The 14809-nt window shown below is 33.0% G+C and overlaps 2 protein-coding genes across 2 annotated transcripts; both read right to left on the bottom strand.

Moving 5' to 3' along the window:
* Positions 1–2143: 2143 nt before the first annotated feature.
* Positions 2144–2967, bottom strand: LOC122014918 (peptidyl-prolyl cis-trans isomerase-like). The gene has a single exon (XM_042571438.1). The coding sequence runs from the start codon at positions 2916–2918 to the stop codon at positions 2400–2402; it is 519 nt and encodes a 172-aa protein (XP_042427372.1). The 5' UTR covers positions 2919–2967; the 3' UTR covers positions 2144–2399.
* Positions 2968–4086: 1119 nt separating this feature from the next.
* On the bottom strand, positions 4087–11136 carry LOC122014916 (translocon-associated protein subunit alpha-like). Its single transcript, XM_042571436.1, has 8 exons — positions 10999–11136; positions 10087–10248; positions 9932–9982; positions 9091–9179; positions 7692–7769; positions 7041–7244; positions 4965–5036; positions 4087–4371 (listed from the first exon to the last, which is right to left on the bottom strand). Exons 1-8 carry the CDS (start codon positions 11066–11068, stop codon positions 4321–4323), a joined length of 777 nt encoding a protein of 258 aa, XP_042427370.1. The 5' UTR covers positions 11069–11136; the 3' UTR covers positions 4087–4320.
* Between the last annotated feature and the right edge of the window lie 3673 nt (positions 11137–14809).

Here is a 14809-nt window from a genome sequence, read left to right as displayed (position 1 = left end):
ACAATCATAATCAGGAATCAAATAGAAGAAATCGCAAAAGAAAAGAAAAAACAAGTTATCTTCCTTTTTTAATATCGAGTTATTTCCTTCTTTGTTTTCAAATTTATTTAATTTTAATTTACATTTTTTTAATCAATTTTATTTATTATTTTTTTAATCATAATTTTTTATTTTATATAATTTTCAACATATGTCACTCAACACGTATTTATTTATGGTACAAAATAATAAGTACACCTTCAAATACGTCGAAGTAAAATTTAAAGGTAATATTGATTAAATTTTTTAATTTTATATATTTTTGTGTGCATTATTACATGTCCCTAGAAGGAGCAGATCTTCTAGTCCATAAAAAATAGACCAGGATATAGCTCACCCTTAATTGTAATCAGATCTTGACCGCGACCTGGCCGCAATTAATTGCAATACTTTTTTGAATTCACCATCCCATCTAGGTTATAGTTTGGGTCGGAACGGGCGGTCGAACCACTTTTTTATGGACTAGTTGATCCGGCTCCGTCCCCGGGGTTATGATATTATGGTAGGATATCCAGATTATTACACAGGCACCCGCAGTTCAATTCCCAACTACGACGTATTTGTAAAAAAAATTCTTCCAAATGAGAGGCACAACCAAAAGATGTTGGTTTCTGGACTAGCTGTCGCGTGCGCTTCTTGATTTATCCTGGTAGCCGGTAGAAAATTTTCATGGGACTGAGCCAATTACCCAGAGTAGTTAATGAGACTAATTAGGATTATATTTTTTATTTTAAAAAAATATTTATTTATAAGCTAGAAATGTATTTACTATTAAGTATTAATATTTTTATTAGTTTCAAAATATATATATATATATATATATATTATTTTGAATTTTTACAAATAATAAATCTTAAAATTTACGTAGATTACAAACATATAATTAAAAAAATTATTTAAAAAATAAAACTCATAAGAGCATCCGCAACGCTAATACGTTATAACATCCACCACCTCATCAAAAGATATGGGGTACACTGCCACATATTCATTATAACAACATATCTTTTACTCACAACCCTTTTAACATTAATATGAGTCCCACTATCCACTTATTCATCCATTTTATTGATTTTTTAAATAATATTAAAATTTTATAATTTAAAAAAGAAAAAAATATTAAAAAATTAAGAGAAAGAGTGTTAAAAATTGTTCAAATCTTTGAACACTCTCTCTCCTTTCTATTGTGAGTGGTCATTATATGGAAAGGGAATGTTAAATGGGTGTTATAACACTCATTTAACACTTTATTGTGGATACTCTAATAAATAATAAAAAAACTGATTAAAAAATAAAACTAAACAAATAAAAAGATATAAACGTAAATAAAATTAAAATTTGAGACAGAGTCGAAAAAAAGAATATGTAAAAAGGGTGGGAAAAATACCTTTATTAAATTACCCATTTTCTAACCCTTAACCTATATCAAAACACTATTATTATTATTATTATTATTATTATTAAATCCCCTTCCAATCTTTAAAAAAAATTGATAAAACAAAATCAATAAAAAAAATAACAAAACTAAAAAAAAGGAACAAAAGTCAGCTTGTAAGGGTATAAATGGAAAATTGAAAATGAAACCGGGAGGGAGCGTGTCAGAGGGGTGCGAAAAGCACCTCTCATATTGATTTGTTGGGTTTGTGGATTTGACGTTAAGCAATGTACAGCGAACGCGGTTTGGTTGTGACCAATCAGGCACAGATGGTCTGGACATTGGGCCCCACGACAGCCGGTCAAGGCAACTTGTTCTTGTGGCTTCTTCTTGCTTTACTTAATCAGTTTTGGCTATCACTTTACAACGTTTGAAGAAAACAAATAAAAATACGGGATAGCACTGGATGCAAAATACCCCAAATAAAAGATATACAGAAGATGATTGTAAAATACCCCAAAATAAATGGATGCAAAATAAACAAATAAAAAAGACAATAGAACAAATATCTAACGGAGCTCAGATTCTGACAAGAGGTCCATTCAACCGCCCACGCCCCCTTTCGAGTAAACGCATCCTATTTCGCTTCGAAGTAGAAAATATACTACTACTTTTAGCAAATCGTAGATGGTTCCATCGATCGATCAAACATCTTGAAACGCACAGATCAAACGAAGGCAAATTTATCAGTTGATTGTTTTTTCCCATCATCAATGGATCACACGGATATTCTAAAATTCAACAAACACGGAACAGAAGAAGACACACGGAAGAAAACAGATCCGGAAATGGATGAGATCGCCGGCCACCGCCGTGATCCATACCTTATTACGGATCATTACCAGCACGACGAAAACGAAATCGAACGTTACTACTAGTTGCGGTAGAGAGAAGAGGGGGTGATGACGACGACGACGATGTTCATCTAAGAAATCTGGCCGCAGTCGGAAATGACAACGGGCTTCTTGGTGGCGCCGCTCTGGGATCCGACTGCCTCGATCGCCTTGACCACGTCCATCCCCTCCACGATGCGACCGAAGACTACATGCTTGCCGTCGAGCCACGCCGTCTTCTCGGTGCAGATGAAGAACTGCGAACCGTTGGTATTCTTCCCGGCGTTCGCCATGGAGAGCACACCGGGGCCAGTATGCTTCTTCACGAAGTTCTCATCAGCGAACTTCTCACCGTAGATGGATTCACCGCCGGTGCCGTTGCCGCGAGTGAAGTCGCCGCCCTGGCACATAAATCCTGGGATCACCCGGTGGAAGCTCGAACCCTTGAAGTGGAGCGGCTTCCCAGCGCGCCCCGTCCCTTTCTCACCGGTGCACAGCGCGCGGAAATTCTCCGCCGTCCTCGGCACCACGTCCGCATACAGCTCCATCACGATCTTCCCCACCGGAGCGCCGCCGACGGACATGTCGAAGAAAACGCGAGGATTCGCCATCGTCGTCTCGGGAAAGCAGATGCCAAGGCTTTGATTTTTTGCGGATCATTAGGGCTCGTCTTTTATAAAGAAACGGCGAGGGCGACGACCGGAAGGAGATATTCTTTTGAAAAGATCCAGTCCGTCAAAAGAAACGCGTGTCGAAATCATGGACAGTGTAGGGTTTGAGAGGACGAGAGGAGTTAGCCTAACTCCACCGCAGGGTTAAAAGGTGGCGGTGATGGAACCATAGGATGCTTCTAGCTTTAACGCGAGATTCGCGCACGCACATGATTCTCACGTGACCGGTGGGGGCGGAGGATAAGCATAAAAAAGAATAGACTTTAAAAGGTGCCCTGAAGAATGTAATGCAAAATCCATTATTTTATCGATAAAGTATAGAAAAATTTAAAAATGAATATAATTTTTTTTAAAGTCAATATTTTATATTAAAATTGAGTATATTTTCTATTAAATTCAACATGATTTTTTTTATTTTAATATAATTCATTCTAAATTTAACACCATTTAAAGAAAATATAATATATTTTTTATTCAATTGAGTATCATTTAAAGAAAATTTAATATATTTTTCATTCAATTGAGATGGAAAAAAAATCATACTCAGTTTAATAGAAAATATACTAAAATGAGTATAATTCCTCTTAAAATCGATATTTCATATTATTATATTTTCTATTAAAATTATTCCTTATATTTTTTTAGATACAAATAATGTAAAAATGAATATAATTTCTATTAAATTTAACATTTTAAATTAAAATCGAATATATTTTTTATTAAATTGAACATAATTTTTTTTCTACTTAATATAATTACTCTTAAATTCAACGTCATTTAAAAAAAATCTAATATATTTTAATTATGCTCGATTTAATAAAAAATATACTAAATTCTAATTTAATGTATTAAATTTTAAAAAAATTATATTATTTTTTAAATTTTTTATACTTAAAATATCAGATGTAATTATATACTTGAAAACTCACGAGAGTACGTCTTTTGATAACATGGGATTTTTAATCAGGGGCATAATTTTCACATGAACCAATCTATGGGAAAATTTATCAACAACCACATGGTGAACCCTCGTGCGATAAATATACAGCCGCAGGAGATATCATCGAATTGGGCAAGAACGGGAAGATGACAAGAGTCGCCACAGATCTTGAAGAAAACCCTCATGCAGTTAATTCAGAACCAAAAAGTCTATCTAGCCGTCACAACAAAATTCGGGTTTCTAAATTAAACAGTTTTTCGAAACCGAAGATTTAAACTTAGTATCTGAAATAAAAGAGAGAACCGGCTGATAAACTACTATTGAAAACTTTCTGGAACCGCCTCATTCTACCATTATTTGAGCTTGAACAACATGTGTACTGAACCATTTGGACACTGCAGTTTACGTCTTTTTCTGTGGCTTGCTCGACAATGATCGAGCATAAGCAGTTCCCTGAGAAACGAAATGCACGTCAGCATTAGGAGATGAATGAAATGAGGTGAAGTCCACTTGAGTATATTTTCTTCTTAACCATGTTCACCAAGAGGCACCTAAGTGTTTTCCCCCCCTAACTTCAAACAAAACAATTTTTCCAAAGAATATATAATAGAGACTCGAAATCAACTCAAATTTCAAAAGGAAGAAATTTGGAGTACCAGAGATCAAAAATATAAGTTAGATCAATTTAGAGTCCCATTTCTATTTTTTTAAAAAGGAAGCGAACTAGTTCTTTTAGTTCCAACTTGGATGAACCTCATACTTAAAGCTTAGCTTCTCAATATTTCTAACTAACTTCTAACTACAATTTGATTCAATTTAGAGTAGATTTTTACCTTCAATTTTCAATTGCCTTTTTAGTATATCAGTATAGCTCTTTTAAAATTAGTAAACGAACAAGGAATGCTCTTGATATCTAACTACCAAAAAAGCATCTTCTTGATCATCCAGAAAAAACTCTCCCCCTCTTAAATCTTGACCAATGAAACCTAAAATAAAGCTCGAGAGAAATACAAATGCAGTTAGCCAACTTTCTTACAATACAGTACCTGTAACCACTCGTCCATATCAGCGTCTGTGGTTTTAGTACCAACTTCTACTTTCTGAGATCTTTCCGTTTTCTGGGGAGGAAAAACACAGGAATTGAGAATGAGAGCCTCAAGGAAAACAATCGTACAAAGAGGAAATGAGGAAGAAGCTCTAAAGGAGCACAGTTTGCAAACTATTTTAAAAAAAAAGGGGGCAAACTAATAATATGCAGCAGCATGTGCTCAACACTAGACAATTTCCAAAAATAAAAATGACTTAGAGGGTGTTTGGCTGAGCTTATAAGCTCTCTAAAACAACTTATAAGCTGTTTTGGATCTTATAAGCTCTTCAAATTTGTTTGGTAAAAATTTGTTCGAACAGCTTATAAGCTGTCAAAATAAGTTATTTTGGAGCTTATAAACTGTTTTTAAAAAAGTATGGAAGACCCTACTTTTTTAGAAAAGATCTTATTTTAATAATTTTTTTCTCTAAAATATCCTTATATAATTTCATAAATCCTCACTTTATCCTCCATAAATTTTTATAAGTCTAATATTTTTTTATCTCCGCCGACTTTTCTTCCAATGCTGTGTCATCTTCGCGGCCAAGTCCTCTTTCCAATTTTCTCTCCCCCGGTAATATTAATAAAAAGATCTTATAATACCAAACACATCAATACCTTTAAGTTGATTGTAATAAGTTCACCCAAACACTTTAACAACTTATTTTAAAAATAAGATCTAACAACTTATAAGCTCCTAAAACAACTTATAAGCTCCTAGACCTGCACAGCCCAGCCCATTGCAGACCATGACGAACTCGAAATGGCCCAAATTACCCAAGGGGCCGACCTAGCATGAGTCTGGGACCTTAAGTCTGCCCAGACCCACTGAGCCTGTTTCTTATTTTAATATTTAAAATTGTTAACGGTATTTGAATTTGATAAAAAAAATCTAACTGATTCAAAAAAGTAAGAATGATTATTAAACCATGGTAAGTTTATCAAATATTAAAAAAAAATATTAGCCAGACTAAGCTTGTAAGTTTTGACAGGCTCAATCCAGTGCCAAGCTCCGTGGGAATCTATAACCCAAAATTGATTAAACCAAGCCAACCAAAAAACAAAGGACAGCCTGGTGCACAAAGTTCTGCTAATGCAGGGTCACAGAAAAGGGTATATTGTATAAAGTTTAACCTTGCTTTGCAAAAGATTGTTTCTAAAACTCAAACCCATGGCAGCAACTTCTGATGCGCCAAGGCTCCCCTTCAAACCAAGTCAACCCAAACCAAAAAAAAGGTTCGGTCTAGTTTGAAAATTAGCTAAAACCATCACTTTTAGTTTGACTTTGTTGACTTGTATAAATCATTAAAACTGAACTAAACCATTAAGATTTTAAATATGTGTGTTATAGACAAATTAATGTCAATTATTGTAAGTTTTTATCATCATTGTCCTTTAATGTTTCCTGATCTATATAAGCATAAAATTATAATAATTTTTATTATTTATATTAATAGGATAGTTGTTTATTGGTCACGGGTTAATTTGTATTTATTTTTTAATTGACAAATTTCAATTTGGTTTTCATTTTTTTTAAACAAAATCAATAAAGTAATACCCTAAACGGCCATGCCTAGCACAGTTCATGCTGTACCAACTACCAAGTTAGGCTATGGATGATGTAACTCTTTTGACACCTCTAGCTACAACCAAGGCCTGAGGCATGCTCGATCAAGCTACTAGCAGAAGACCTTTTTGACACCTCTAGCCACTAACATAGAAAGTTAAACTATAGGAAGTGATTGTTCAAGTTTATATGATTAAGAGTTCAAACTCTTAGTAACAACCATAAAAATTAAAAGGTAAGACAAAATTCTTGGTGACTAAATTTAATCCACCCTTTTTCTAGTAATTGAGAATAGGAAGGAAAATGTAGAGGAATCTTTGCAACAGCCTCAAACAAACACTCCAGGAAGAAAAGACTGAAAGATAACATAATCCTGCATCTAGAATAATACACTAGACGAATCTATGCTGTGTGGATGCACCCAAATAGCATACACCATCAATAAATAAGAAATTAGTTAAAAGGTACCTTTGAGAATTGTCGAATTTGACCATATGCCCACAACCCCAGAAGTCCAATGAGAGCAAGACCAAGGGCCACAAGAAATATTGACTCAACACTTAGAAAACCACCGGCCTCAGCTACTTCTATGGTACCGTTATAGAAAATATTCTGATATGCCTGTTGTTCAATCTCATAGACTACCGAACCAACTAAATCAAAAGAGCCAGGCTGCAACAATAACAAATAATGCCGATTATCAATATCAATAAATAAACTAAGATGCATGGCACAACATCAACAAACTGTGCTAGTTTCAACTAACTTGGGGTTAACTATATGGATCCTAAAACAATTTGCAAGTCTATATCACTAATAGTATCCATACCTCTTAAATTCCTTTTATTATTTCTTTGATGATACTGTCTAAAGAAAAATTCCATTTGGACTAAGAGCATGTGATGATAACAAAAGATTTGGGAGAAGCTCCCCTCTGTTTCCACCCTCATTTTTTTTCTCCATATTTCTAGTAATTAGTAATACTTATTTTCAACATATGTGTGCACACAACATTAAGAGAAACAATCATTTATATAAGAATAATATAGGTGTAGTGGCAATTGCATCTGAAAGAACTTGTTATGATGAAGAATTTTACAGTCATAAGAGCAGCACCACCTGCAAAAACTTGCTGACAGCGAATAAATAGGGGAAGGTAGCTTGAGCTGAAACTGGCACTGATGCATTATAAAATTCCTGCAGGAGCAATTCTGGCAAAATTCAATATCATTTGTGCAAAATTGAATGACGCACAGGGACATGTACATGTTTCATTTCATAATTGGGATACCAGCAAGATTTATATTTGAAGAAATAAATGATGGATCAAATGGAGAAAGAGAACTTTAAAAATCAACAGCATGATTGCCTAAACAGAATCCACAATAGAAAGGACCCACTCATCAGTTACCCACAATGACCCAATTAGATATCCATGCACAACCATCAAAGCAGTTGATAGCATCACCAAGCAGATAATTTCTTGAACCACCAAAAGTACAGGTCTAAATTCAACCAACACAAATGAGTTATGATGATTGACATGTTAATCATACATATTGTGTGATAAGATCTAGAAGCCACAGAAATAGTTAAATAATTGATTTATCTAGATTACTAATTGTGCATGTGAGCTGCCAGGGCAAAGAAAGGTAAGCAAACAGATACTTATGCAAGCCTCAAAATAGTTTCCCACGATTCAGATCTGATTTGGCTAATTAAAAAATTATCTTGATTATGATACTTCAGTCCTTGTAAGAATTAGCATAAAATAAACATATGGATACCACAATTGACACGTACTTTGAAATCACCATGACCTCAAATTGCTTAGGATCGGGATGTATAGTAGAAAAATCTGAAGCAAATTGTAATGAGCCAAAAATATAGAACATGATAATAACTAAGTAAAAAAAAAGGAAATTGAATGATATATCATCAGATACAATATTGTCAACTTCATCTAGACGCTACTATCGATTGCAATATTCCCAGCTACGGCGTATTGGTTTGGATTTTTCCTCCAAATGGGACTTACAACTAAGGGATGCTGGACTTCTGGGCCGCCCACCGCAAGTGCTTCCCGAATTACATTAGTGGCCAGTGGAAATTTTCCATGGGGCCAAGCCGGTCATTCCAGGCTCGACGTTACCCAGCCTGGTTAATCATCTTTTTTTTTTACTATGGATTGCAATATACTGTAAGCATCTTCCAGTAAAATATGGATACTAACTACCGACAAACAATAATAGCGAATTGAAAAAGTAGCCAATCTATTTGAAAGTCTAGATATAGTGATCCATCTTCTATTCCAAGCATGTTCCCTTATGGTCAGCATAGCAGGATATAGAAATCTGTCGAGGAATTTGAGTAAAATGTACATACAAGGTTAATATGAAAGCCAGAAATTAGGGCAGTTAGTAAAACATTTAGTGAATAACCAAAGGATTACAAGTAACTGCCCAAAAGAAAGCACCAAAATAACAAACAAGATCAGGCCCTATACACTAATACCAACCTGCAGAGTTAGATTCTGCACAAACATATGGTGATCAAATGGAAGATGAAGGCTAGCATGCACAGCAATCACATTTAAAATTGATTCGCCTGCGATTGCCGAAATGATAAGATATCATCCATTTAGATAACAGAAGACGATCTACAGGAAAAAAAAATGCATGGAACCTCCATGCTTAGCAAGAAGCTAGCACCAAAACAAAGTATGAGCCTATGAGGATTAATATAGAGGGATACATTGGAAGCACAAAGATTGTAACAACTAAAAAAAAATTACAGCACCAATAATGCATTCAAACAACACCCTATAAACATTCAGCTTTCTGGCCAATAGTCAGAGAAGTAAATGTAAGTGAAGATAATTATGGCTGACCAACATAGGGCAATTGTTTGTATAAAGAGTTAATAACAATCACAGAGGGGGAAAACGTGTCAGGAAAGAAAGATTAGAGTTTTACAAAAAAAAAAACAATATAATATTCAATATATATATCTAGGAATCTAGCAAAGAGAATCATTCTACCGCAAAGAAACAACTTAGCATCATCAAAGATTCAGCCTCCAGTATTCCCTAATCCAGAAGATACAAGCACTATTTTACAGAAAATGAAAAGAAGTAATAATTCTCTAATTTTCTAGTTCATTGAGTTATGTCAGTAAAACTAACTTTAAAAGGAAAGTACAATGCATAAGGTTGGTCACAGAAACTTGCATGTGCCATAGAGAATGTCAGGAGGTGGAATTTTATACAAGCTATTCTGAATTATGTAAAATAAAAATCAAAATATAAGATCCACATGATTGAACAGATAATCTAGTACTAAAAGGAAGTAAGCACTAACCCTCATTATGTAAGCCAACTAGTAGCTCAGTTTCTTCTCCTGCTAGTACTACTGCATGGATAGATAGCTGTATAAGAATAGTGCATGCGCCTCCTGTAAAAGCTACAAAAGCTCTATTTGAATTGATGGGTTTGCTCTGTAGAAATTGTACTTACATCTAGCAGCATTCTTTGGAAATACACAAACAGTATGGACTCCAGAAGCTGGACCCAGCACCACATCACTGAATACTTGTGTATCATCACCAGCTATATCGCCATCACTTCCTTCAGCTACTTTGGTTGAGGCAGCATCCTCATCTGATTGGCATCTAACAACTACCGGGACTTAAAGTCAATAGATAGTGGTCAAAACAATGGTTGCTCTTTATGACTTTCTTATTAGTTGCTTTAGCCTTGAAGAGCAACCAAAAAGTTGCTAAAAAATACAATAAGCTGGCAAGATGTAAGTCATTATTAAAAGCGGGGATTAATTTGTCAAATAAACGCAACATAAAATGTATCATCCACTGCTGAATAATATCTAAAAAAAGTACATAGACACTGTGGCTTGGTGGCTAACCTTGGGCAGCAGAGAAGACAACAATTTCTAAAATTGACCGAGAAGTTATTAGTACTATAATTTCTATTTATTGAGAAAGAGAGAAAATGAGTCGCACAAGGTAAAGCAGATATTGCTCGCATGTGGTTTTTAACGTTCGTCTGAAGAATGATAAACACCTTTAACTAGCTACCATCCTAATCTACTTACTAATATATATACATCATTATGTCGTTTATCATGCAGTTTAGTAATTATAATACTATTGTATCTAAATCTACGTCGATCCTCTTCCTCTATGTAGATAAATAAAAATCAACTTTTTACGAAGGCCTAGAAGATCCAATTATCAAGGAGAACAAATGAATTAGGGACTAAAGAATGCTGAAATATTTTTCGATAACCGTGCACGCATGGAAGAACTGCATCAAGAAGAAGCCGCAGTTGGCAGAACAGCTTCCGCAAATTCATTAGTTATATATAATCGGACATGACGGGTCGCAGAACGCGGACATCAAGAAGCAAACCTTGGAGGAACGGCGACGATAGTACGAGGAGGAGCGCCAGTAGAAGAAGCGGCCAAACCCTAAAGGCCATGGCGGACGGAGCGAACGAGGGTACCCGGAGGTATCAGTTGTGAGAAGGTGTCTTAGCAGGGCGGCGACTTAAACGAGTAGAATTAAGACAATTTTGCAGTTGGGACGGGGTCGAAGAGATCCTCTCCAAGATTGTAAACATGCAATTACACCACCCCATCTGGTTCAATGAGATGTCCGCATCTACGCCGTCCATAGCTCCCTGATTTGTAATTTGAGGTTAAATCCAGTTTATGGTTCATCTACCATTTATCTTTTAATCACATGATTTACCTGGGGCGGACTGTCAGGGCGCAGGGAGAAAAAGTATTCGCCTGGACTACTTCGTGAGCGTGAATCACGGACGCAGTGAGACGCCCCATCGCCAGTGTAACACGCAATTTGTTCCACGGAAGAATGGTTAGCAACAGAACTGATAACAGCAGCCAAATGGCAGAGTTGTACTAATAGTTGTCAGGATAAAAACCGAAATAAAGGAGTCTTAGACTTTTAATTATTTTAAATAATTTTAATAAAGTTTAAAAATCTAAGTGTGTTTAATTTAGATTTTTATAAATTTTATAGATATCTAATAATTAAATTTTTATAAAATTTTAAAAAAATATGTGGTATTCAAATTTGACTTTTTAAAATTCTATGAAAATTTTTTGATATTTAAAGTTTCAATAAATTTTGATGGATTCTTTTAGAATTCTTTGGATATAAATTTTAACTAATAAGAGCTATCCAAAATACTTAGTACAATTTTAAAAATAAAATAAAAAATCTTCTTCTCGTCTTTGATATTTCTATAGATTTCCAATCACCTTAATTTTTTACGAATAAGTTGTTTCTTCCTCCTCTATTTTGATTATTTTTTTTTATCTTAAAATCCTTGACCTTGTTCAATCTCTCAGTAGCCTGCATTAACCTCTCAGCATGCATTTCATGTGAAGCTGAGAGTCCTCTGAAACGTCGTTCTCTGACATTATAGTGGCAAAAGAATGGATCGGAACAGTTGGAACGGAATGACAGCCGCTTGCAGTTTTTTCTCCAGTTGCGGCTCATGACGGTAGGTGACCGGTAGAGATTTTTTCTCCGATTGCTCGTGATGAAAAACAATGAAGAGTATCATCTAGTGAAGCCTGCGGTGCGCCGAAAAAGAGGAAAACAAACAAAAAAATTATTTGAGGCGGTTGATAATGCTTCCATCGGTTACTTGCGAGTAGGTCGAAGTCAAAGTCGATTTGGACTATGACTCTGTGAATATAGGGAAGAGAAACTTGAGATATTAGATTTTAATATAAAATGTATATTAATAAATTAAATTAATTCTCAACTTAATTAATAGATAATTTAATAAAGTCAAATGAAATTACACCGTAAAAATATTCTATAAAATTTATTAAATTAAAAAAAATCCTAAATAAATTTATATATTTTTATTTATTTATTTTAATAATATTATTACTAATCAAATTAATAATAATATTATTAATTTTATTACTAAATAAATTTATCAATTCAACATTTTATTAAAAGTTTGATCAAATAAAAGGGTTATTCAATATTTCATGATAATTTAGATCAAAATTATAAATAAAAATATTTAAAATTATTATAATATTATTAGATTTAAAATTATATTATGAACTTTTTTAATTATAAAGTGAGACGTTATCCTCTCTTTGTTTTTAACCAAAATAAGATAAAAATATAAAAAGTTTTTTTATAGACAAATATACTATTTATTATTTTATTTAAAAAAAATAAATTTAATTAGGTATTTTAGGTTTTGTTTGAAAAAAGCTATAGAACCTCTAAGAAATCCATTTATTATATTTTTTTTGAGTTCATATTATTTTTGATTTTTATATAATCTCATATAAGCATGAAAAGAATTTATACTATAGACTTTTGCAAGATTTTTACAAACATTTATAAATTTCACGGAAACTTGTGGATTTAAGGAGATGTATTTAATCTTGGAAAAGCATATGCGGTTATGGTCTCGCACAATATTTATTTTTAAACAAAACTTAAAATATCTAATTAAATTTATTTTTTTAATAAAATAATAAATAGCATACTTGTCCATAAACAACTTTTTATACTTTTATTTGTTTTTGGCTAAAAACAAAGAGAAGATAACGTCTTACTTAGATAAAAAACTTTATTAAAATAATTTTAAGTCCAACAATATTATAATAATTTTAATATTTTTTTTATAAATTTGATCCAAATTAACTTGAAATGTTGGTCAACCCTTTAATTTAGTCAAACTTTTAATAAAATGTTAAATTGATAAATTTGATTAGTAATAATATTATTAAAACAAATAAATATAAATATATAAAATTTATTTAGGAATTTTTAAAATTTAATAAATTTTATAGAATATTTTTAGGTCCAATTTTATTAGACTTTATTAAATTAGCTATTAATTAAGTTTAAAATTTATTTGATTTATTAATATATATTTTATATTAAAATCTACTGTCTCAAGTTTCTCTTCCGCACAGCGCCGTTGTTCAAATCAACTTCGACTTTGACCTACGTGCAAATAGTCGACAAAAGCATCACTGACTGCCTTAAACAATTTTCTATTGGTTTTCCTCTTTTCTGGTGCACCGCAAGCTTCACCGGATGACACTCATTGTTTTCCATCACAAGCAACTGAAGAAAAAATCTCCGCGCCTGCCGCCATGAGTCACTGCTGGAGAAAAGGCTGCAAGCGGCTGCTGTTCCGTTCCAGCCGTTCCGATCCATTCTTTTGCAGTTATAACATCAGAGAACGACATTTCATAAGACTCTCAGCTTCATATGAAATGCATGCTGAGACGTTGATGCACGCCGCCAAGAGGTTAAACAAGGATAAGACCTTTAAGATCAAATAAATAATCAAAATCGAAGAGCAGGAAGAGAAAGAACTTATTTGTAAAAAATTAAAGTGATTTGAAGTCTATAAAAATTTCAAAGATAGGAGAAGACTTTTTATTTTATTTTTAAAATTGTACTGAATGTTTTGAAGAGCTTTTATTAATTAAAATTTATATCCAAAGATTTTCAAAAGAATCTATGGAAATCTATTTAAACTTTAAATACCAAAATAATTTTATAGATTTTTAAAAAGTTTAAGTTTAAATACCACATTTCCATTCTAATTTCTAATTATATAATTATATGACATGTCAACTATTAAACAATTTATTAGAAATGCAAGACAGTCAATCAGCTAATAAGAAATGTTACGAAATCTCTCGCTCTTAGAGAATGTCCTCAGCGTCGAGGAGCATGTACTAGGGTGTATGTGCATCTTGTTCAGATCACGAGTTCGAACAAATAAAAATGAGAAAATTTTCCCAATATTACTGAACGACACCAATGAATAGAGTAAATGGAAAAGATTTTTCATATATCTATAAAAATCTAATTTCGATACCACCATATTTCTATAAAGTTTATAAAAGTCTAGATTGAATACACCTAGATTTTAAAATTCATAAAAGTCATTCAAAGTAATTAAAAGTCCAATATTAAATACACCCCCTTAGACACCACCTTTCCCAAAATTTAATACACCCCTTAAATTCACAAGTTTTCATAAAATTTATAAATATTTATAAAAATCTTGCAAAAAAGTTATAAAACTTCATCAAATTTTTTTCATAACTATATAAGATTCTATGAAAGTCAATAAAAATCTACTAACTCCGTAAAAATTTATCATTAAAAAAATAATAAAAATCATTTAATCTCTTAA

Source organism: Zingiber officinale, chromosome 8B (genome assembly GCF_018446385.1).
Source record: "Zingiber officinale cultivar Zhangliang chromosome 8B, Zo_v1.1, whole genome shotgun sequence".
Lineage (NCBI taxonomy): Eukaryota > Viridiplantae > Streptophyta > Magnoliopsida > Zingiberales > Zingiberaceae > Zingiber > Zingiber officinale.
Note: the sequence above shows the minus strand (reverse complement) of the source record. Positions and strands in the feature narration are given on the sequence as shown.

Bases quoted from the DNA above. Each gene is read 5' to 3' on its own strand.
- LOC122014916 (XM_042571436.1), bottom strand. From the start codon at position 11,068: ATGGCCTTTAGGGTTTGGCCGCTTCTTCTACTGGCGCTCCTCCTCGTA. The intron at 9,180-9,931 runs GTTAGTGCTTAC...CGGCAATCGCAG, and splicing joins AGTTGGCTTACATAATGAGG to GCGAATCAATTTTAAATGTG. The intron at 5,037-7,040 runs GTACCTTTTAAC...TTTCCTCCCCAG, and splicing joins AAATTCGACAATTCTCAAAG to AAAACGGAAAGATCTCAGAA.
- LOC122014918 (XM_042571438.1), bottom strand. From the start codon at position 2,918: ATGGCGAATCCTCGCGTTTTCTTCGACATGTCCGTCGGCGGCGCTCCG.